Here is a 24184-nt window from a genome sequence, read left to right as displayed (position 1 = left end):
TGCAACACCATAGGAAAAACAACAATATCAACCAACCAGACCCCCCCCAGAGCTCCCAGGAACTAAACCACCAACAAAAGAGTACACATGGAGGGACCCATGGCTCCAGCCACATACGTAGTAGAGGATGGCCTTGTCTGGCATCAATGGGAGGAGAGGCCCTTGGTCTTATGAAGGCTCGATACCCCAGTGTAGGGGAATGCCAGTGTGGGGAGGTGGGAGGAAGTTGGTGGGTGTGTGGGGAAGTAACCTCACAGAAGCAGGAGGAGGAGGGATGAGATTTCTGGAGGGGAAACCAAGAAAGGGGATAAGATTTGAAATGTAAATAAAGAAAATATCCAATAAAAAGTTAAAAAAAATAAAATGCTACCAAACAGCAGCAGCAGCAGCAGCAACAACAACAACAACAACAACAACAACAACAACAACAACAACAACAATGAGACGCAAAGGTTCTAAAGGGATGTGAAGCATTCCATCTATTTAAGTGCAAGGAAACTTCTTAAACCTAGGAAGTTCCTGAAATTGACCAGATTGATTATCCCTATTCTCTTTGAATCATATATAAGCAGCAAGACTATTGAGAGGCACTGAAGCCCAACTGACTAGCAACCCAGTCAAGTTGAGCTGCCTAGAAAGGGCCCTCTCCAATCCGTTGGCTGTGCAGTGTTTTCTAGGATTCCAGCTTTTGTGGACTGTCAGTAGGTTGTAGTGCACTTTGGTGATGCAAGCTGTCTTGAGTCATTTCTCTTCCTATAATTAACCCCTCCCCCATCTTCCTGTAAGTAATTCCACTGATACTCTTTGGAGTTATCCTTACTATGGCTCGATCACTGTCTCAGTTACTTTTCTATTGCTGTGAAGAGATACCATGACCAAGGCAACTTATAGAAATGTTCGTTTGGGACTCACAGTTCCAGGAAGTTAGAGTCCACAACCAACATGCAGGGAAGGCATAACTTTGGAGCAATAACTGAGAGCTATTATCTTGTTACAGAATCATAAGGTAGAGAAAGAGCTAACCATGGCTAGTGAAGGCTTTTGAAACCTCTTCCAACAAGACCTCCTGATCCTTCCACCAACTGGGGATATGGTATTCAAACATATGAACCTCATTCAAATGAGGAGGATATCCTCTTTCAAAGCACCAGAGACATCTCTATTGGTTCTCTACCTGGGGGTTCACAATATTAATTTAAATCTCCTAGGAATAGTGTCTCACAGCATTCTTCTCTTTAAAAAAGATCACAAAAATCAAAAGTGGAGGAGGCCTAGTTCCAGCCTATGCATTCTCCTTGATTGATGGCTCAGCCTCTGCAAGCCCATGGACCCTGGTTAGTCAACCGTGTAGGTTTTCCTGTGGTGTCCTTGATCCCTTTGGCTCACTCATCCCTGAGTCTTCCACAAGGTACCCGAAGCTCTGCCTGATGATCCTGGATGACACCTCTCAAGAGACAGTTATACTAGGTTCCTGCCTACAAGCACAGCAGAGCATCATTAATAGTGCCAGGGCTTGACTCTCTCACATGGGGTGGGGTCATTGGTTGCCAATTCCCTCAGTCTCTGCTCCATCTTTATCCCTGTGCATCTTGTAGGCAGGATAAATTTGGGGTTGAAAGTTTTTTGGATGGTCTAATGACCCCTTCCCTCTACCTAAAGTCCTGCCTGGCTACAAGAAGTGACCACAATTGGAGCCAGCGGTGTCTTGGACTCTTTTGCCAACCGTTGGTTGGGCCTCACTGAGAGAGGATGTGCCTAGTCCTGCTGGGACTGGATGTCCCAAGATGGGGTGGTTCCCAGGGGTGTTCCCTTTCTTTAGGAGAAGGGAAAGGTAATAGAGGATGGATTTGTAAGGGTGGGGAAGGGAAGAAAGGAGGGATGGGAGCTGCAGTCAGGATGTAACATGAATAAAAATAAATAAATCATTTAAAAAGTGGAATATTACAGTCACTGTTGTCCTTCGCTTTATGAAGATTGGGCATGGGGGTGCTTGTGTGAGTGGTGCCCCACACTTTACAAAATCACCATGGCAAGAAGTTTTATCAGAAAACACTATTTACAAGTGTGTCTTGACCAAATAGCGTGTTGTGTTTGCTACAAATGAGCAAGAAACCATACAGAAAAAAGTATATTTTCACATTACAATCAGTTTTGGGTGTATAGAGTGCCTGGTAGATCCCATACCAATAAAGCTTACATGGCAATGAAATTCATTGAGGAATCTTGTTTCTTAGCCTAACTGAAATTTTGTGTACTTGCAATAGCATTGTAAATATTTGTATGACACAAATGGCTTCTCACAGTGTTGCCTTGGATGGCATGAAAGTCATGGAAATTGATTTGAAAGCAACTTAGAAATTTTAAAGAAGTCTGTGGGCAGTCTTTATTCTTAGTTGCTTTACAAGAAATGAAATGAATGGAGCCTTGTAGTCGAAGTCCTGGCTCTTCCACAGGGATGGGAAGGGGGCTTACGCCAGTCCAGGGGCATAGGCTGTGCTCCCTTAAGCCCCCTTACAGGGTCAGTGAGATGCCTCAGTGGGTTAAAGGCACTTGACACCAAACTTGACAACGGAGTCAGATCCCTGGATTTCATATGGTGGAAGGAAAGAAACAACTCCCAATAGCTGTCTCATGACTTCCCCTTGATTAATAATAATAATAATAATAATAATAATAATAATAATAATAATAATAGCATAATAAAAATAGAAAATAAATAAACCCTCTCCAAAGAAGCCTGACTGTCCTCACCCACCTCATACCTATACAGTGACCGTGTCCCTGAGCTCCCTGAACCTCCAGCTCTGACCTGAACTCTCTTCTGCACCAACCTCCCCACTCATACGCACTCTTCATGTGCCATTTTATTTGATACTTTCTGTTTTCTGTTCCTGACTTTCCATGTACCCCAATCTGAGCCAACCTATCGTTTACCCTGGCTCCCCAACTCCAATTGAAAATCTGCATCTGTGACGCCCAGCACAGTTCCAGGGATTGTGAATGCAGGCTCAGCCTTCTTCTGGGTCCCTCAAGGAGGGCCTCCTGGAGAGATGACTCTGGCTCTTGAGGCTCAGCATGGCTCCTGGGAACTCCCTGCCCAGACTCCCGGGTTCTGAGTACAGCTAAAGTGGCTTCCCTGCTCACAGATCTGCTGCTTACTTTGACTGTGAACCAGAGCTCCCCAAGATCTGCACACATCTAAACGCTGGGACCCTACCTGGGAGTCCTCCCCTTACACATGGCTTGGTTTTGTAGCGATGACCTATGTGTTTGTATTTAATGTGCCTCTTTTCCCACACATGTCCCTCAACCATCTTTCTCACTTAGATGAACTTAAATGTGTGATCCAGTTTCCATTTTTCATTTTAATTCTTGTTGGGTATGAAATGCTAACCCAATTATGATTCAGAGGCTTGAAGTGTGCTGGTTTGGAATGATGCCAAAGGAACTGGGCAAGTGTCTTGCTTTTCAACCTTTCTTTTTTTCAGTAGTAATAAAACTAGTGAGAATCTAGCCTGATGTGGGAAGACAGGCAAACATGCCTCTCTGGTTACAGCACCAGGCAGTTTATTCTGGTGAAAACAGGTCCCTTGGGATCTGCTATGCCTTCACTTTTTTAAAAACCTGTTCCATTCAGTAGCTTCACCCTGTGTGGAACAGACATGTAGTTTCTGTAGCAGGCTTCCACCTCGATGGGGAGCTAACCCATCAGTTTTCTGCTCTCTGGTGTCGGCTGTGACCCCAGGAGTGAGGCTGCTGGTTCCTAACGCTTCCTGGAGGTACTTGGCTCTGTTTGATTTCTCTTCTCCTCACAGCATCTTCACCTGGCTCTTTGCTGATCAATCTCCTTCCCTACCAAGAAATAAATAGAATAAATGGATTTGGTTATGTCAAGGGAGATTCAGGGTCCCAGTAATGAGGGAGCCTCTGTCTCCTGATGCTAATGCTGCTTGTTCAATCTTCCTTACCCTCTGCCCTCTCTTTCTGCCTCTTAAGTGCTCACTGCACTTCTTCCTCCAGCTTCTGTGTACTTTTTCTTCCTTCATCTCCTGTCTCCTCCCCTTTCTTACATAGTCCATTCTTTTGTCTTCTTTGTTCAGTATGGGAATTGAACCCAGGCTCCTGTACATGTCAATCAAGTGCTGTATGGGTGGAGCCACCTCCTCAGCTCTGGAGCCCATTCTCCACATCCAACTCAAAGAGGCTCAACCAGGGGGCCATATTGGTTACTTCTCTTGTTGATCTGCTTAAATGCAGTACAAAAGCAACTTAAGGGAGTGATGGTTTGTTTCCCTCACAGTTTGAGAGTCAGTCCACAGTGGTTACAGGAGCATGAGGGAGCTGGAGTAGAGAAGCAGAGAAAAAGAGACGCCCATCCTTGGCTCTCTTCATTCATTGCATTCAGTACAGAGACCCCAGTCCATTGAACAGTGCTATCCAGTCCGGAGTGGGGCTTTCCCCCTTCAGCTAACCCAATCTAGAAACCCTCTCACAGACACCCCTAGAGATTTTCCTAGTGGGTGATTCTAGATCCTGTAAACTTGGCAATTAATATTGACCACTGCAGGGATGATCCACTCAAACATGAACAGGCCTTGGTGCTCAGACACAAGCCAGGTGGCACTGAAGTCAGCTGAGAAGCACAGAGAGCTTGGGGCAACCATGACTCAGGAGCTTCAGGAATGTCCCTATAGCCATGACAGCTACTCTGCACTTGCTGTAGATGATTGATTATTCAGGGATGCTTCACAGGTCTCTCTCAGAGTCCCCATCTCCAAAACTAGAGCTAAACACTGTGGAAGAATTCACAGATGAATTGATATTCACTAGGTTAAAACCTTGCCAATTTAATTTGTTTTTGTTTTTAACCTTATACAATATAGAATAATTTCCCAGCTAAACTGTTTTATAGTGAAGTTATTTTTAATACTTAATTCTGTCCGTCACACAGTGACACAGAAATGGTGTCACTGACCCAATATAGTAGGCAGTGTTTTGGCTCCTTTGAGCCTTGTCCCAGTATTTCATCCATGAACATGTGTGCATACTGCCAAAAGGAGTTGGCAGAAGGAGCCATGGTTGATAAATAATCTTAAACAATCAAGATGGGTCCACTGTAATTGCCTGAAACCTAAGAATCAAAAGAAGAGCCCCTGTAATTTGAAGCAAGAGAAATCTTGAGGTACAGCTGACTCTTGAGGAAAGGCCAGAGATAGTTCTGCACGCTGAGCACAGATGGGTGTGCAATGGATCCTTCCCAAGAGCCTCCAGAAGATAGGCAAGCCTGTTGATAGCTAGCTACCTTCTCGGACCCTGAACTGAGTCTGGCCTTGTTCTGCTGGAACTCTAGCTGCACTGGGCTGTGATAGGATAGCAGTGAGGGTTGCATTAAGCCACCAAATGTATGGGAACCCAGTACACCTGCTGTATGTAGCAGCTTTGTCCTCCGGGAGGGGATGGGCAAATGTCTTCCCACTGTCACCAAAGCTCACTGTGGGGAGATTGGTCTAAATGTACATCTCTGACAAACACCTGGGCAGTTCTTCTAAAACAGCTCAGGAAGACCCACCGGCTCCTGCAATTACTGTGTTGACCATCTCACAGAATAACTAGTTGGTGGTCATGGAGGTGCCATGGAGTGGGAGCTTCTACCATGCAAGCATGAGAACTTGAGTTCAGCTCACCCAGGAGTCCATGTAAACATCTGTCTGTGATACATACATCTGTGTTTCCAGAACTCCTACAGTGAAATATTACACAGAGGCAGGGGATAGCATAGAAACCCACAACTAGCCTGGTGGTACAACACTTAAGAAACAAGAAAGACCCTGACTCAAAAAAAAAAAAAGCCAAGAACAATTTCTGACAGTTAGCCTCTGAAATCCACATATACACCATGGTGTGTGCACACATACACACACACACACACACACAGAGAGAGAGAGAGAGAGAGAGAGAGAGAGAGAGAGAGAGAGAGAGAGAGAAACTGAGTGGGGAAGATACACATTGTCAGGATGCCTTGCAAAGCAATTATTGGTAAAACCTTATCAGAGCGTGTGTGTGTGTGTGTGTGTGTGTGTGTGTGTGTGTGTGTCTTTCCAGGTATGTATCTATGTGTGTCTGGGTATATATGTGTGGGTGTCTTTGTGTATACAGTAAAAGAATCAGGAGAGTCTGTGAAGTGCTTTTCCAATGGGATCCCTCAAATCTTAAACCTTTCACATGAAGCCTTCCTTCCTGACTTAGTACCTTAATTCCTTGACTTGTTGCTGTGATTTAAAAAACTCATCTAACAAGAGCAGCTTAAGAGAGAAGTAGTTTGTTTGGCTTACAATTCCAGGTTACAGCCCATCACTGTAGGGAAATAAAAGTCGAAGAAACTTGTAACTCGTCCTTCACATCCACAGTGTCACATTACATGCCTAGTGTCATGTCATACTCTAGTGTCACATCACACCCACAATCATATCATAATCACAATGTTACACCACTTCCACAGGGTCAAGTCATACCCACAATGTCATATCACACTACATTCCCTGTCAAGAGAGCAATGAATGAATGAACATACTTTCTCCACTCTTACTGTGGAATCCCCTGTCAAGGGAATGCTGCTACCCATAGTGGATGGGTCTTCTCACTGAAGTATAGTCAAGATAATCACCCATAGATTTGCCCACAGGCTAACCTAGTCTAGATAATCCCTCACTGAGACTTCCTTCCCAGGAGATTCTACAATGTTTACAGTTGATAATTAAATCTAACATATGTGGAGTGGTCCATATCTATCCCCCAGACCCAGTACCTAAGAGTTCAGAGGATAGTAAAATGTAGGCCCAGATTTTATGGCTTGATGAGACTTCAGTCCTATATATATAGGTAGATATATATTTATATGTCTTCAATGCACTTTGAGAATACAAGGTCATTGCTAACTTGAAGATGAGGCCTTTATATCGACAGCATCCTGCAATTACTTGCAAGAGCTCAACATCCGCCATTTGCTCAGGAAGCAAAGAAGTTGTTGAGCAAACTGAAATAGCAGAGGCCTCAGGGAGCACTGCTACCCTGTTAGAGCGTGGTCCTGCTGACCACTGTATATTGCTTTATTTGTTTTGGCTCCTGTCTTCAGTCTTTAACCACAAGGCCAACCACAGGAAAGCAGAAAGGTACAGTAAATGAGCTTTCTCTACCCATCCCTCACAATCACCTGATCATAAAGAGTCATGTGAAAGGAACCACCCTGCCAGATGCCAGCTCTAATGGAGGACCTGTTAGCTCTCTGTGAGAGTATGTGAATAGCAAGAATGCACCTGGGATTCCCAGACACTGACATCGGCTCCCACTGGAAGGTGGTGACCAACCATGTGCATATCAAGAAATGATAGCTGATGTTAATTCTAGATTTTACAGCATGAAATGGTACTTGCTGTGGGTTAAATATTCTTTCCTATTCTATGGTGGCTTAGTGCAGTTTGTTTTGAAGGTATGCCTGGGTGTGATAGAAGACTTTTGGAAATAGTAGAAAGAAAATGGCCAAAGGGGAGAGGTTAGCATTCTTTGAGAAGCCAGGTTCTGCCTCAGAATGGAATGTGAGCGAGGAACAAGACACCAGGGAAGCCCAGGTGGTGGCAGAGCATTGGACCAAGCCATTGCAAAGAGTCTGTGCGCCAGAAGAAAGCAAGGCTGACACACTTGAAGGGGTGACAGGAGATGGAATGATTGTCTCATCCACACCAGGAGGTAAAAGAGCCATGCAAGAGCACTGTCAATGTTAGAACCAGAGGACTTAGGAAGGCAAGCAGGGTTACCAAAGAGAAGGACTCTCTCCCAAGAGCCGGTTAGAGTTGAGAATTGAACTCAATTCTAGCTGTCATAGTAACAATAAGAAAATGAGGTGGAATTTGTGTGCTATAAATAGCATGCCTAGCATGGGAAGGGTACCATGCAGAGCATAGCCCCACATTTGATTACATGAGGGGTGTCATAAGTGGCCCTGGGAGGTCAGTCTAAAGCCACCGGTGCCTGAAATGGCAAATCTCCAAGACGTCAGGTATGGCTGTAGGTTTTCCAAGCTTAATTCCTGACAACCTCAAACTCATTTCGTACATGCAACTGACATCATTTCACCAATGCTGTTCCTGGAATGTAAATGAGGGAGGTGACCTCAAGGCCTCAGGAGGGTCTGTGAGCGTGGCAAGAGGGGCTGCTTCAGCCTTTGCCTCTATCAGAGTTCTGGTGTGTGAGAGGCTTGTTCTCAGACTACTTAGCCTGTGGCGTCACCATCTTGGGGTGCAAAGCCAGCCTGGCTTCCTGTTGCTTCCTCTCTTCCAAATCTGAACATGACATCCATGAAGGCTTTAGCATCATCTTCAGGCATCTCACACCACTAGGTGATCGCCTACTGCACAACCCATTAGACCATGGAAGAAGGCAAATGCCCGGTGGAGGCAGCGGACACCATTTATTTAAAAGTCAATAAATCATTAATGTCTTTTTATGCAAGTTAAGCTAAAGATGGTAATGCAATTCTTAGTTGACCAACAGCCTAAAAGAATGTGAGATTTCACTAGAGAACTTTGTCTGAAATTTAAAACTTCCACGATGCCCTGGGAGTATGCTAATTAAGAGAATATTTGAGGCCAGGTTGGTGTTTTAAGATTTCAAAAGCATTCTCCTTGAATCTATGGATGTCCCGTTTTTCTAAGTGGCACAGCAGGGAGACATAAAGTGTTATAAAATTGTCAGAATCTGGTTTTTAAAGAAAAAGTCTTGCATAATTTAGTACCTTAAGCCTACGTTTTCTTACCCACATTTTCAGTGATTAAATGTTTCTTTTGATGTTCATCTTCTCTGTGGTCTGTTTCCGGGGCAATGAATCTACCCTGCCTTCTCTCCCACATCATATAAATCCAAGTCCACGTTATTTTTACCAACCACCCATTAAATATTAATCAGCATTTCTTGGTTTTGAGCCCATAGGTTTTACTTACATGACTTTACAGAGAATGGCTAGAAAGGCCGCCAGTTTGAATCCCTTGGCTTGGTGTTATTCGGCCGTAAGTACCAACTCCCGGAGCTCTCTCTGCTTGACTTGCATCTCTCTTAAGTGGGGAACGGAATGAGCCTGGGAAATTTCACTTGCTCTGCTGCTGTATTGACCCGATCAATAGCTGACATGGACGTTGGATGCATTTTGATTCCCAAATCTGAGAGCATACCCCAAGGAAACTACTGTGAGTGGTTCTGAGTCCCGGAAAACCTTCATGTTCATGAGATTATGACTATTTTTTTGTCTGGGTTTCCCCTCATATGAGCTAATGCACTGTATTTCAGATAAGGAGGGAGTGCACTGTCCAGATAGAGTGTAATGGAATGATGCTAAGTAGTCTGCCCACCCGACTGAGTATTCCAGGGCTCAGTTGGAGGACAGGACTTTCCCAAGTTCTAAGGACTTCTGTTAGACATCTCTGTTTCCATGGAGAGAGAACAGTGATGCTTTGGGGGAGGACTGAGTCTCTGTGCCCCTTGGCCAGCTGAGTTCAAAAAGCCCCAGCTCCTTGATTTCTATCAACAGAAGAAAATGCCCAGCCTACTTCACCTGTAGCTCATGGCAGAGAGGGGGGCAGCACCAGTTTATAAACTCTCATTTGGGTCCTTGCCTCTCTGTATGGCCTTGAGCTGTATCCCAGCTGCAAAATGTGATCCCACCTACATCTAGGATTAAAAAAAATACTCAGTCTTCCCACTTAGAACCTTGTAAAAGGCCACCACACATTGAGAGTTTGGGGGGCTAAATACTTCTTGCTCAGGACAGCAGCAACGTGAGGAAATAATTCCCTCAACAGACTACAGGATGACTCCAAGATGCAAAGGGCTCACAGAAGACAGGTTCATCCATCTCTCCCCTGGCCATCGCTGGTCTAGGAGGGCTCTGCTCTGCACCACCTTCCAGTGTCAGCCTGCCAGAGTGCTGGCATTGTCTCGCTGTCAGTCACAGTGAAGAGCCTAGCACCAAAGCTGTAAGGAAGTAGGAGCTGCCTGGCCTAGCAAGTAGACAGCACTGTCAATCACACCCTTCTGCCCAGCTATGGAGAGCCCAGAGGAGGTGAGCTCAGAGTCTGTGGCTGGAAGCAGGATTTAGATCCAGAGATGACACTATGGATTTCCAGCGGAGAAACCAGCTAGCTGCCTTCCCGCTCTGGAGGGGAGGCATCTGCACAGTGTGTGACTGGAGATAACACTGTGTTCTCAGGCACCCTGGGAAAAGCACATTATCTTCAACCCCAACAAAACTCTGCAGCCCCATGGAGAAAACCATGTTCAGGGACAGTGGGATTGGAAGGCTCCAGGACATATATGACTCCCAAATGTCCTTGTGTCCCTCTGTCTCTGTTTAGGACATTGGAATTCAGCTGCCATGCTTCTCTCCTTAGAACCCTCTTCCCCCATTTCTTTCTCCTGTACCTTAGAGTCTCTTCCTTCGGTTTCAGGTGAGTAACTGTCCTGGGATATAGCCTGTCTTTAGCCCAGAGACAGCCTGTTAGAGACTAATGATACCAATTTCTAAGCTCACACTCCAAACACGGATTCTTGGCACATTCATGAGCATTCTGCCCTTGTCCACCTGAGTTCCCAGGTTTCCGTTCTCTGGGTCCTCAGCTTTTCATGTAATTCTCCATCCCCAAACCCTTGTCCCAGTCATGTAGTCAAGCCCATGGCATCTATTTTGTCCCTGCTTGCCTTTATGCCACCTTTCTAGCACGTGACTTTCATTGTATCAACAGTCAAGTCCCATGAAAGATGTTCTGTCCTAGTTTCTGCGTGATTATCAAATTCCAGCGAGCTCTTATAGTTCATCACCACAAGAAACAAGTCTATGTGGGGTGTGTGTGTGTGTGTGTGTGTGTGTGTGTGTGTGTGTGTGTGTGTGGAGAGAGAGAGAGAGAGAGAGAGAGAGAGAGAGAGAGAGAGAGAATGAGAATGCACCTAATTGATTAGGAGAAGCTGCTGGTATTAAGTCCTTGCTGCTCCATTTCTGTATAGGTAGAAAGATGTCAGAGCAGTTGCTTCTCTAGGTCGACAGCACAGAACCACAGCACTCACTCACCACCCGCTCTTCCTCCCTCAGACACTGGGCACTTAGCACACACACACCAACTGCTAGGCCAGGGCCTATGGAGGTCACTGTAGCTTTGAGAGGATCTCACCTAAGAGGAATGGCAAATGACTACTGCATCCCAACACAGGAATTTGACCTCATAAGAATGTAATTGGCATCCGCCTGGCTCTTGTTCACACCTAGAGCATAACTACAGTCACTGGAATAGAGAGAGCTTGGGCTCACAAGCCCTGTGCCTGTGTCCCAGAAGCGGTGTTAAGAACACCTTCTGGACACAGCTTCACTCTGTCATCCACTAGGCTCTTGGAGGCCACTCCCTCCTCCATGTCTTAGATCTGCTAATTACATTCAGATATACCTATCTGTTTTCCTGAATAACATCAAGTTGATCACAGCCAGATATCTATTCCTCTGAATAACCAAACTTAGTAGCCAGCAATTAGCTGTTCTCAGGAATCACTGACAGCTTTGTATCCCTTGGCATTACAGTCACATACCTTTCTGTGGTAAAACAGCAGACAGAATCAGGGACAGCTTTAGGAGAAAACCAGGCCTTAACATACCTACCCATGGTGAGAAACATGCCCCCCAAACAAATGCAGTCATTAGTTTAAGCATCAGGCTGTCTTCCTACAAGCAGAATGTGGTCCGCAGAGCCCCTCTGAAGACTGGAGTGTAGCCTGACAATTTAGAAAAACCCCAGTCTCCCTGTGGTAGCAGATCCTTCCTAGGTCAGAGGCTCAGCCTGCTTGGGGCAGCTCTATTGCCTATGGTCCCCAGAGGCTAACTGTCCTGTTCAGCTATTGGCTGTTTGTGCTCACAGCGAACTCTGTGGTTGTTGGTAAGCAGCCTTAAAAGCCAGGGAGTGTCCCTGCTGAGAGAGCTCTGGGCATCTCTGCCTGCACACAAGATTTGGTGGGGGCAGCTGCAGGGGTGTGCCTCACCTGAGATCAGCTGATAGGGATGAATGCCTCCAAGCTGTCCCGGATGAACAGGATAAAACAATTTTGGAGGGTGAGTAGATGGATAAAAATCAATTTATTGAAAAGAAATGTTTGATTCTGAAGGGGGAGAGAAGGAAAGCAGCTAACGGTTGGGGTGAGAAGTGTAGCAGGAGAGTTATCTTACAGGGCTCCCGCTGGAGGTTCTGTTGGCTGTGTTGGATGCCTAGCCAAAGGTTTGGGATTTAATTTTAACTACTCTGTGGCAGATGCAATCAACAACCAGCTCAGCTTTGGTATTTGTTCAGAGCAGAAGTTTTCTTAAAATGGCAGATTAGCCTTTAGCCACAGTGTTACCTGAGAACCAGATGGCACGTCCTGATTGCAACCTCTGGAGCAGACCCGTGTGTAGTGGGTGAGGGCAGAAAGAGGGTCCTGAGAATAAAGTGCACAGGTGTTCCTTCTGGCCGTCTGCCTCTTCCGAAGCCCTGATTGATCAGAAGGAGGGAAGCTAAGAAATCAGAGGCTTTGGGTTGCGCTCCCAGAGTTGAAGGAGGCAGGAGAACGGCTCCCATGCACTCCAGTGAGGGACGCACTCGCACTGTAGACAACCACCAGTATTCTGTGCCACTGGCACCAAGCTGCTTGTCACAGGCCGTTCTGGAATCTCACCCTCTAGCTCTCCCTGATGGATGACAGAGCCCTGTGCAAATCACTTCTCAATCTCAGATGCAACAAGGAAGGAATTATTTCCAGAGTGGAGACTTGGAGTGATGAGTCGAGTCTGTAATGCATGTCAGTGTCAGATTCCGATACTGTTTAGGGGTCCGGGAATTGAGGGGAGACTAGACCCATTATGAAGAGAGGTTTCTGTCTTTCTGTGACATTGCGTGAGACTGTGATATTCTGAAGCCAGACCTGGCACCTTGTTCACAGAAATGCCTTTAACTGATGGGTAAATGACAAGCAGCCATGCTCCTAACTCGTTTCTTAAAGCACAGAAACTGCTTTCTTCTCTGACCGATGCTCCAAAGTACTTAGGAAAGGCAAGCATGTGCAGATGCATTTTGTCAGTTGGATCTTGAATCACAATATCTATTTATTTTGTCTTGCAACTATCATAGTGTGAGTTTGCCAGTAATACAAGATCAAGGGGTCCATGATCTGTTTGTTGCAACCAAATTAATTTCTTCTCAAATTAAAACATACATAAAGTACATAAATATGCATTTCTTCTGAGCAAGGAGAAGGATCTCAACAACAAACAAATTATGGCCCCTTTGAATGTACTATAGGCAGCCTGCACGGCTCTTGGCTGCAGGACACCCCTGCCTGGGTTTTGAATCAGCCTCCTGATCTTGAGCAGCTGTTCCCCACTCTTGTCCTGTATAAAGTAGGTGGTTCCATCCAGCTCTGAAGTTCTCTGAGCAGCATAAACAAATGATCTCTCCCTCTCCCTCTCCCTCTCCCTCTCCCTCTCCCTCTCCCTCTCCCTCTCCCTCTCCCTCTCCCTCTCCCTCTCTCTTTCTCAGACATCTATGTAGGAAGTGACTGCAGAGGTTTGATTAAATGTCTTATCCTGGGCTGACTAGCTATTAGAGGATGCTCCTCGTGTCCTGGGGCCTAGCTCTAGACTCTTCAGACTCTTCCTTAAGGTGTTAGTGTGGTGGATCAGGTGCTTCATGAACCAGGCTAGCTCAATTTTGAGTTCCTTCTACTACAGACTAAGCTTCCATTTAGCTGTGAGCATCTGTATGTTCAGAAAACCCCTTGCACACATCACCCCAGAGCTTCAATCATTGCGTTGTACTTTAGAAGGAGGGCCCATGGCCCAGAAGTGATCTTTGTTTTAGCCCTGGCCCAGGCACTTCTAGAGGACTCCCTCAGGTGGCTCTAAAGAAATAGCCAGGATTTCTCCAGCCAACATCAGATCTAGATAATGCAGAACGTTGTGTGGGATCTGAGGAATACTTAATTATTCAGAAATGAAAATGGGTAATATAATTACTCTTGTTGTCTGGTCTCTGAATTATTTATTCTCTTTTCAATGGTAGTTTTATGATAATTGCCCCGGACTGCTATTAAGGACTTCTTTTAAAACTCAAAAATAGATTAGGAAACAACACCAGAGGAAGGATTTAAAAACGTCTTAATGGCATGGCAAGGTGGCTTCCCACTCACCTCAGCCCTCTCTCTGCCTCAGTTCCACAGTGGGTTGCCACGCCCAGGGAATCTGAGCTGCATAGTACTCCACAGCACTTCGTCTTACCCAGTGTGAACTGCTTGAAGGATAAAGGTGAATTTGAAAGGAACACATCTGGGGGTTGCGGGCACAGGGCTCCTTTTTTTATTTTTTCTGTTCTTCTCTTTTTTTCTGTTTTCTTTTTTTTTTTTAAAGATTTATTTATTATAAGTACACTGTAGCTGTCTTCAGACACACCAGAAGAGGGCATCAGACTCCATTACAGATGGTTGTGAGCCACCATGTGGTTGCTGGGATTTGAACTCAGGACCTCTAGAAGAGCAATCAGTGCTCTTAACCACTGAGCCATCTCTCCAGCCCTTTCCTCTGTTTTCTAATTTGATTTTTTTACTCATTCACTTTACATCCCACTCACTGTCCCACTCCCCCTTCCTCTCCCAGTCACCCCTTCACTTTCCCCTTCTCCTCTGGACAAGTGCCCCACCCCTGCCTGCCCCGGCATCCTTCCTACCCTGGCACTTCAAGTCTCTGCTAGGCTAGGCACTTCCTCTCTCGCCGAGGCCAGACAAGGCGACCCAGCTAAACGAACATACCCTATATACAGGCGACAGTTTTTGGGACCCACATGAAGATCAAGCTGCACATCTGCTACATATGTGTTCTTTAGTTGGTGGTCCAGACTCTGAGAGCCCCAAGGGTCCAGGTTAGTTGACTCTGTTGGTCTTCTGTGGAGTTCCTATCCCCTTCAGGTCCTCAATCCTTCCTCCTATTCTTCCATAAGAGTCCCCAAGCTCTGTCTGCTGTTTAGCTGTGGGTGTCTGTGTCTGTCTGAGTCAGCTGCTGTGTGGACCCTCTCAGAAGACAATGTGCTAGACAGGGCTCCTTTTAAGATGACAAGGACAGTATTTTAACGTTTGGATTTGCGGCAGTTGCATGAAATGTAACTGTGATATCATTAGCACCAATAATACAACCACCTTACGAACAGTGTTAGTGCTCTCATGATTTTAATTTGGGGGAGAGGGTGCTGTTGTTTTGAGACAGGGTTCAAACTGGCCTGGACTTCGCTGTGCAGCCCAAGCTGGCATCAGGCTCACAATCCTCCTACCTCAGCCTTCTGAGTGCTGGGACTACAGGCCTGTGCCATGCCTGGCTTCAACATGGTTTTATTGGTAGTAAGTAATTATAAGAAGTGGGAGGAAGGGTTTAGAATCTCTGTCTTAGTGGCTTTGCTATTTAAACTGCACATTGAGTCGCCAGATGTTATTTGATTTCGCCAGAAAAACCTTCAAATATGGTTATCAGGTGTGTTTCAAGGCTATAAGACCCAATAGATTTTTGACGATGGATATCTATATATTGGTGAAGATATTCTAATTTTATCAGGAGAAAAGTAATAGTCTACTTTTCCTTTTTCTGTGTGCAATAATTCTATTGTTTATGATGTGAAGTTGCTGAAATTCGGACATTTCACAAGCCACAACCATGAAAGGTGGAGTGTTGGGGCAGAGCAATACACAGTGGTGTGACTTGAAATGGTGGAGCAGGGCAATCCACAGGGCAAGGGAAATAATGATGGGACAAAGAGGTTCAAAGGGTAAAGACACAGTTCCGCCCTGTCTGTCCCATGTTTGTGTCCAAGTCAGTCAGTGTGTCTCTCTGTGCCTCAATTATCTGGATTATAGTGCTGTAGGGAGGAAGTGGGGTACAGGCCAAGTCAGTAGGCTTCTCTGAGCGGTAGGCTAGAGGAATCAGCAAAGACTCCTTTTCCCTAGTGTTTGATACTCAGAGTCCCATGTAATGGGCAAGACCCATGCCTACCCATACAGACTGAGGCTCTCCGTGCTGTTCTAACGGACAATAGAGTCAGAACAACTGTGCTGTCTGAGGGGCTCTGCTAGCTTCCTCCCTATCAACTGCTGAGATCCTAATGGTCATTTCCCAAAGACTGAGCTCAGTGCAGACCAGGGTGTGGCTGCAGTGATCACTCAGCCCTCGGATAGGACTTTAACTCCCACCCAACCCTAACTTCTCCACTCTCCATGCAAGGACTCTGATCAAGTTGTTGACTGTCTGTGGAGTAAGCACTCATTAGCCACTTGCATTCTCAGTTCCCTAATGGTACATTTTTATTTCTCGAGAGCAGTGAACTCCAGGTTCCATAGGTAGAAGTCATGAAAACAATTTATTCCTCCTAAATATGTGTATCCTGAATGTAGAGCAATCTTTTCAGATATGAAATACCTAGGGGTCACCCCAGTCCTTCTTGCTAACAAAATTACACTGTTATAAAAGTATGTGGATCATGAGCTGTGATTGGCTTAGGATGTCTCAATCTGGTGTTCATCTACTGCGAATCTTTCTAGTCTCACAAACTTGCCTCATGACTTGCCAGCTGTAAGAGGCTCTCTCTTGTGCTTTATGTCCTCTGTGTAAGCATGAAGCTCTCTGCTCAGGACATGGATTCCATACCTGTCTGCCTACATGCTCTGAGAGGGTGAAGCATTGATTTCAGTGTTCAGCAGCAACTGCACCTTAAATATCTTTATGTGTGACCTAAAAGAACAATGGATGTGATAATAAAAGGCAGACATCTTTTTGAAACACATTCCTGGCTAGAATTCTGTCTATAGGCAACTAGAAGCATCTCCCATCCAAAAATGTCAGGTCTCCTGCTGAAGTTTGTCTTGAGTCTAACAAGCTCAGTCAATACTTCTCCAGGGAAGGAGAGACATCGTAGCCTTTGAATGTGAGGTTCAGTTGTGTCTCTGCCTCTTTACAGTTGGGTGAAAGAAGTTGAGCTGCTTTCTCTGAGAACCTTGGCCCCTTATCCCATTCTTTGACCACACCAAAAGTTCTCATCTTAAAGTAAATATACTAGAGCCAAATATTAGTGACTGTGACCATGGAAGATAGTTGTAGGCTGCCCTTAATTCAAACTTCTAACGTGGTCACAGTTTCATGAAGTTTTCGTAGTAACAGAACAGAGAAAGTTATAATTCAAGGCCCTTGTAAGATGCATTGGTAGGAACATCAGGTAGGCGGTTCCAGCACACTAGGGAATCGCTGCTATGGAACTTAAATGCTATCTGATGACAGCCCTTGAGTTGGTGGGAAGTAAGAGTCTGTTGGCATATTTCGAAAAGATTTGCCTAGGAATAACAAAGATGGATGCTATGTCAAATGCAGAGGTGAGCAGTGGGTGGCTATTAAGACAGCTAAAATAGGCCAAGGTAAATTATCCCTAGACTTGTGACGTTCCAACTCTCTGTAGTCATGGACATTTCTACCAATATGTAGCATCTTTAACACAGGTGTGACTTTGTTTTCTGCGAAGTGCATTTGACACTGGTTTAGACTGTCCTTCTCTGAGCCTCTCCTCATGTCCCCTGGAATTTTCTTCATCTAGTTTTGGAATTGGGAAAATGATCTTAAATCTGTTAATGCACAGAGGGACTAAAATGTTAAGCACCAATGTGGTGTGCTGACAGAGGATATGAGAGAGGGGGGCTTCTCTCCTCCCTTTCATTGCTTTCTGGGGTGGGCATCAGCAGTGTTTCCATTTGAACTTTTTGTTGTGTCTCGGCTTTTATTTTTGTATATACTTTCCCATCCATAACAGATCAAATTGCTTCTGGCTCTGGGAAGAGAGAAGGAGCCGATAGGTTTCTTTTCAAGGTCTCTCTGACCCAGCTTAGCAGCTGCAGGTCCCGTGACAGCTGTTGTGATGTCCAATAAGCTCTTTATCCCTTTGGATAAGTCCTTAGATTCTTTTAACCAACTCCCCCAAATTATTAATTTGCGTTTTCCTCAACATTAGAACTGGAGCTGAGTAAGTATTTTAAGACATTAAAGCTATGAAAGATGTCTGATTGATATGCAGAGATGAAAAACCAAGGGCCAGAAAGAGCTTGCCTATTTCCAGAATTTGAAAAAAAAATTATGTGTAAGGAGGGCTTCCACTAACCTACCAGGATGTAACTAATGTGGACAAGCAAGACTGGCCAATGAGAAAGCCTCCACCCTGCTCCCAGGGTACACTTTGAGAGTCTGAACACCACCGTCTTCCCACCCTTAGAGGCAACAGTGGCTGGGAGCTATATGGAGACTGAGTTTACAATAACATTGAAGCTTTCCCGGCTTTGTCTGGATGGCAGAGAAGTGCACAGAGGCTCTTGGAAGTGCTTTAGAATGCTAAGCTCGCTGCCAGGTAGATTATGTTATTCACCTTTACCTCACGCCATGTAATTTTTTTTTCTTTAACTGTATTCGAGGACTCAGCGGCCATGTGGTTTGCCTTAAAGACAGCTTTGCTCCCTGCTGCGGACCAGACGGATTCTTACGGGTTACTATTGATTCCATGGACAAATGGTTCTCTCTTATGGCCTAGAAGAAAGAGCCAAGGGAAAGAAGTCAGCTTTTTTTCTCTCTCTAGAATTCTAAATAATACCACAGGAATATACCCTGCTCTTGGGCAATGGTGGTTACTTCTTTTTTTTTTTTTTTCAGAGCTGGGGACCGAACCCAGGGCCTTGCGCTTCCTAGGTAAGCGCTCTACCACTGAGCTAAATCCCCAGCCGGTGGTTACTTCTTAAAGAAAACATCACTGGTCATTTTCTCCTGGGACAGTTCATGGAAGAGCAGCAAGTCCCCCAGCACTTAGATTTGTAGTTTACTCTGAGAGCCCAGAAAGAACATACAAAGTGTCTGCTATCAGGAATTTTTGAAGAAAGCATGGTAAATATTTCATAAAGGGGAAATTAATACATGAAGTGCGCATTCTCTGAGAAACTGCTTGATGCTAACAACCAAAGACCTAGCACCTGCAGCAAAGCTCACAAACAGACTTGTGAATTGGGAGTTAGGGGGTGTTGGGGTCTTCGTGTTAGGGCAGAAGGCAGTGGCTAGGTTGGGAGTTCAATCTTTCCCTCCTCCATCACATTCTCCAGAAACTTGACCAGAGATGTGATAACTAGAAAGGTGTACACAGAATGAACATTCTTGAACATTCTTGTATGGATTTAAGAGTATTGTGATTTAAACATGCTCCTAAATGCTTAATGAAAAACAGTAATCTGTATTAGTCTTGATATGCATTGGTAGAAACCACTTGTGAGAGGCAGGCAGACTTACTAAGATGCCTTGAGCAGCTAAGCAGTGCCTAGTGCTCTATCTGTAGATACTGATGATGGCTTAGCCTCTGGGTTTTGGTGAGGGACTTTCCCATACAATGTGCCAGCATAAATCCTCTTTCCTATCTACAAAAATCATTGTCTCCTCTTATCACTATGGTTGTAGGCCACATTCTGTCTTCAACCAATCCATATCTGTTGAATGGAGAAGTGGATGGTGATTAGCAAGCATATAAAGCCATCTTTTAACCAAAATTCTACATTATGGTTTATGACTGACTCTGAAATTACTAAGCAAGGTGTAAAGATTAGTTTTAATTGGTTTATCCCACTGTTAAAATTAACATTATCTAATATCTGGACATACCGGAAACAGTAGAATGGAGACCCACCCCCATTTCTGTTTTCCTGCCACCCACCATGAGGAGAAATATTAGCCTCAGGGAGTTCAGCCAACCAGTCATTGTGTATAGATATTTCATGTGCTTTTTTTACCCATCCAAGACTTTAAAAAGGCTCTTTGACTTAGGAAGTATTATACAATACTTCTTCTCCACTATTTATCACATAGGAAAGAACACATTAAATAGATCTTTGATCTCAGGCTTTCAGGGATGATGGCTGATTTGTGTCTGTCAACACTTGAGCATCTTCTCCTGAGTTTACTTACAGGAATGCAGGATGAGGAAAGGGATGCATGTAGTTTAGGATGCCTTGTTTTGACAAAAATATTAAGGTTGAGTCAGGTTGTCTCAAACCCTGATCACAAAATCTCCTGTATAAATGAGTTTTCCTTTTATTTTTTTCCATCTTTATTAAATTGGGTATTTCTTATTTACATTTCAATTGTTATTCCCTTTCCTGGTTTCCATGCCAACATCCCCCCAACCCTCCCCCTCCCATTCTATATGGGTGGTCCCCTCCCCATTCTCCCTCCATTACCGCCCTCCCCCCAAGAATCCCGTTCACTGGGGGTCCAACCTTGGCAGAACCAAGGGCTTCCCCTTCCACTGGTGCCCTTACTATGCTATTTCTTGCTACCTATGCAGTTGGAACCCAGGGTCAGTCCATGTATGTAGTCTTTAGGTAGTGACTTAGTTCCTGGAAGCTCTGGTTGGTTGGCATTGTTGTTCATATGGGGTCTCGAACCCCTTCAAGCTCTTTCAGTCCTTTCTCTGATTCCTTCAATGGGGGTCCCATTCTCAGTTCAGTGGTTTGCTGCTGGCATTCGCCTATGTATTTGCTGTATTCTGGCTGTCTCTCTCAGGAGAGATCTACATCCTGTTCCTGTCGGCCTGCACTTCTTTGGTTCATCCATCTTATCTAATTGGGTGGCTGTATATGTATGGGCCACATGTGGGGCAGACTCTGAATGGGTGTTCCTTCAGACTCTGTTCTAAACTTTGCCTCTCTATCCCCTGCCAAGGGTATTCTTGTTCCCCTTTTAAAGAAGGAGTGAAGCATTCGCATTTTGGTCATCCTTCTTGAGTTTCATGTGTTCTGTGCCTCTAGGGTAATTTGAGCATTTGGGCTAACATCCACTTATCAATGAGTGCATACCATGTGTGTTTTTCTGTGATTGGGTTACCTCACTCAGAATGATACTTTCCAGTTCCCTCCATTTGCCTATGAATTTCATAAAGTCATTTTTTTGATAGCTGAGTAGTATTCCATTGTGTAGATGTATCACATTTTCTGTATCCATTCCTCTGTTGAAGGGCATCTGGGTTCTTTCCAGCTTCTGGCTATTATAAATAAGGCTGCTATGAACATAGTGGAGCATGTGTCTTTGTTATATGTTGGGGCATCTTTTGGGTATATGCACAGGAGAGGTATATTTGGGTCCTCAGGTAGTTCAATGTCCAATTTTCTGAGGAACCTCCAGACTGATTTCCAGAGTGATGGTACCAGTTTGCAATCCCACCAACAATGGAGGAGTGTTCCTCTTTCTCCACATCCTCGCCAGCATCTGCTGTTGCTGGAGTTTTTTATCTTAGCCATTCTGACTGATGTGAGGTGGAATCTCAGGGTTGTTTTGATTTGCATTTCCCTTATGACTATAGATGTTGAACATTTCTTTAGGTGCTTCTCAGCTATTCAGCATTCCTCACCTGTGAATTCTTTATTTAGCTCTGAACCCCATTTTTTAATAGGGCTATTTGTCTCCCTGCAGTCTAACTTCGTGAGTTCTTTGTATATTTGAGATATTAGCCCTCTATCAGTTGTAGGATTGGTAAAGATTTTTCTCCCAATTTGTTGGTTGCCGTTTTGTCCTAACAACAGTGTCCTTTGGTTACAAAAGCTTTAGAGTTTTATGAGAGCCCATTTGTCGATTCTTGATCTTAGAGCATAAGCCATTGGTGTTTTGTTCAGAAAATTTTTTCCAGTGCCCATGTGTTCCAGATGCTTCCCTAGTTTTTCTTCTATTAGTTTGAATGTATCTGGTTTGATGTGGAGGTCCTTGATCCACTTGAACTTAAGCTTTGTACAGGGTGATAAGTATGGATCGATCTGCATTCTTCTACATGTTGACCTCCAGTTGAGCCAGCACCATTTGCTGAAAATGCTATCTTTTTTCCATTGGATGGCTTTGGCTCCTTTGTCAGAAATCAAGTGACCATAGGTGTGTGGGTTCATTTCTGGGTCTTCAATTCTCTTCCATTGGTCTATCTGTCTGTCTCTGTACCAATACCATACAGTTTTTATCACTATTGCTCTGTAATACTGCTTGAGTTCAGGGATAGTGATTCCCCCTGAAGTCCTTTTATTGTTGAGGATAGTTTTAGCTGTCCTGGGTTTTTTGTTATTCCAGATGAATTTGCAAATTGTTCTGTCTAACTCTATGAAGAATTGGGTTAGAATTTTGATGGGGATTGCATTGAATCTGTAGATCGCTTTTGGTAAAGTGGCCATTTTTACTATATTAATCCTGCCAATCCATGAGCATGGGAGCTCTTTCCATCTTCTGAGATCTTCTTCAATTTTTTCTTCAGAGGCTTGAAGTTCTTATCATACAGATCTTTCACTTGCTTGGTTAAAGTCACACAGGTATTTTATATTATTTAGGACTATTGTGAAAGGTGTCGTTTCCCTAATTCCTTTCTCAGCCTGTTTATCCTTTGAGTAGAGGAAGGCTACTGATTTATTTGAGTTAATTTTATACCCCAACACTTTGCTGAAGTTGTTTATCAGGTTAAGTGATCTAACCTCTGGTCTCAGGACTGAAGTTGCTCCTCAGGGCTAGATTTCAGCTCTCTGTGAGGGCAGCAACCAGAAGGGCCTCCTTCTCCAGGGTCCCTGTGCACAGGGGACCCAGATGGTGCTGGGCGTTTTCCTATAGAGTCAGAAATGTGGGCAGAGAGTAGTCTCCTCTGGTTTCCCAGGTGTGTCTGCCTCTCGAAGGTCTAGCTCTCCCTCCCACAGGATTTCGGTGCAGAGAGCTGTTTGACCGGGTTCCTTCAGATCCGAGCACAGCAGTCTGGACCTCAGGGCTCCTGCAGCTTGACTGCCCCTATCTTTCTGTCCCCAGAGACTACACAGTTTCCTCTTGGGCCAGGGATGTGGGCAAAAGTGGGCAGAAGTGGTGGTCTCTCCTGCCCTGCAGTCTCAGGAGTGCCCACATGTCTGGGCGATGAGATCTCTCTCCCATGGGGTTTGGGAGCAGGGAGCTGTGGGCTGGGATCAGCAAGTTCAGGCGCCAGCTAGAAACTCAAAGTGTCTGGTCCCAGAGGAATTTTGCCTTTGTGTGTCCTAAGTCCACCAGGCAGGTCACTTGGAGCAGAAAAGTTGGTCTCATTTCTGGTCTTGGGTCTAAAGTCGCTCCTTGGGACTGGGTTTCAGCTCTCCATGAGGGCAGCAACCAGAAAGGCCTGTCCCTCCTTCTCTGGGGTCCCTGTACTCAGGAGCCCATATGGCGCTAAGCATTTTCCTCTAGAGTTGCTATTGCTTTTTAAAACATGCCTCTGAGGGTTGTACTTTTACCCTTGTGCTTTGCCCTAGCAGCTTCCTTAGACTAGAGTTTTCCTTTAAAGCAGAATTTTGTAATATCATTAATTTCTCATGAAAATATATATTTTATACTTGATGAGGAAATTTATTATACACTGGTAATAAATATGTTCTATTCCTAAAAATCTCAATCCCCCCCCCCAAATTAGCTGATGCCTGTTCACTAATTCATCAGACAGACATTTAATGTCTTTACCTTCAGGTACCAAGTTTGAATAGACCTTGAAGTGAAAGTGTGACTAGAAACATAGGTAAAGGGGTAAGTGATAGCTAGATAGATAAACAAATAGAGAAAGGTGGATGGATGGGTGGATAGATGGATGAATAGAAGCAGACAGACAGACAAACAGACATAGATATAGACAGGTAATTATTTACCATCTAATTTTTCTTTTTCTGACAAAATGCCTTGTAGAAGGCAACTGAAGGAAAGCAAAGTGAATTTTGGCTTACAGTTTAAGGGACACACTTATCACAGCAGGAACATCAAGGGAACAGGAACATGAGACAGCCGCCACATTTCATCCAGTCAGGAAGCAGAGAAGGGTGAATGCTGCTACTGGATTCATTTCCTCCTGTGGAGTGAAGCTGGGCCTCCAGCCTGTGGGGTGATGTTCATGCTGGGAGTCTCCCCTCAGTCAAAACTCTCTAGAAATGACCTCACAAACGCATCAAGGAGTGTATTTCCTAGCATTTTTATAAGTGTATTTATGTAGACAGATTAACCATTATTCACAGATAGTCAGAAAATTGATAGATAGACAATAGATTGGTGGAT

General features: G+C 44.7%; 1 protein-coding gene across 4 annotated transcripts in view; it reads left to right on the top strand.

Moving 5' to 3' along the window:
- Dpp6 (dipeptidyl peptidase like 6) overlaps positions 1–24184 on the top strand; it is a 906096-nt gene that overhangs the window by 350487 nt on the left and 531425 nt on the right. Inside the window, exon 1 of one of the 4 annotated variants that reach the window (XM_087656310.1) lies at positions 11970–12136. Within the exon in view, the coding sequence (XP_087512436.1) occupies positions 12086–12136 (51 nt within the window). The 5' untranslated portion in view covers positions 11970–12085. 4 annotated transcript variants of the gene reach the window in all.

Source organism: Rattus norvegicus, chromosome 4 (genome assembly GCF_021556685.1).
Source record: "Rattus norvegicus strain SHRSP/BbbUtx chromosome 4, alternate assembly SHRSP_T2T, whole genome shotgun sequence".
Taxonomy (NCBI): domain Eukaryota; kingdom Metazoa; phylum Chordata; class Mammalia; order Rodentia; family Muridae; genus Rattus; species Rattus norvegicus.
This window is presented reverse-complemented; position numbering and strand designations above follow the sequence as displayed.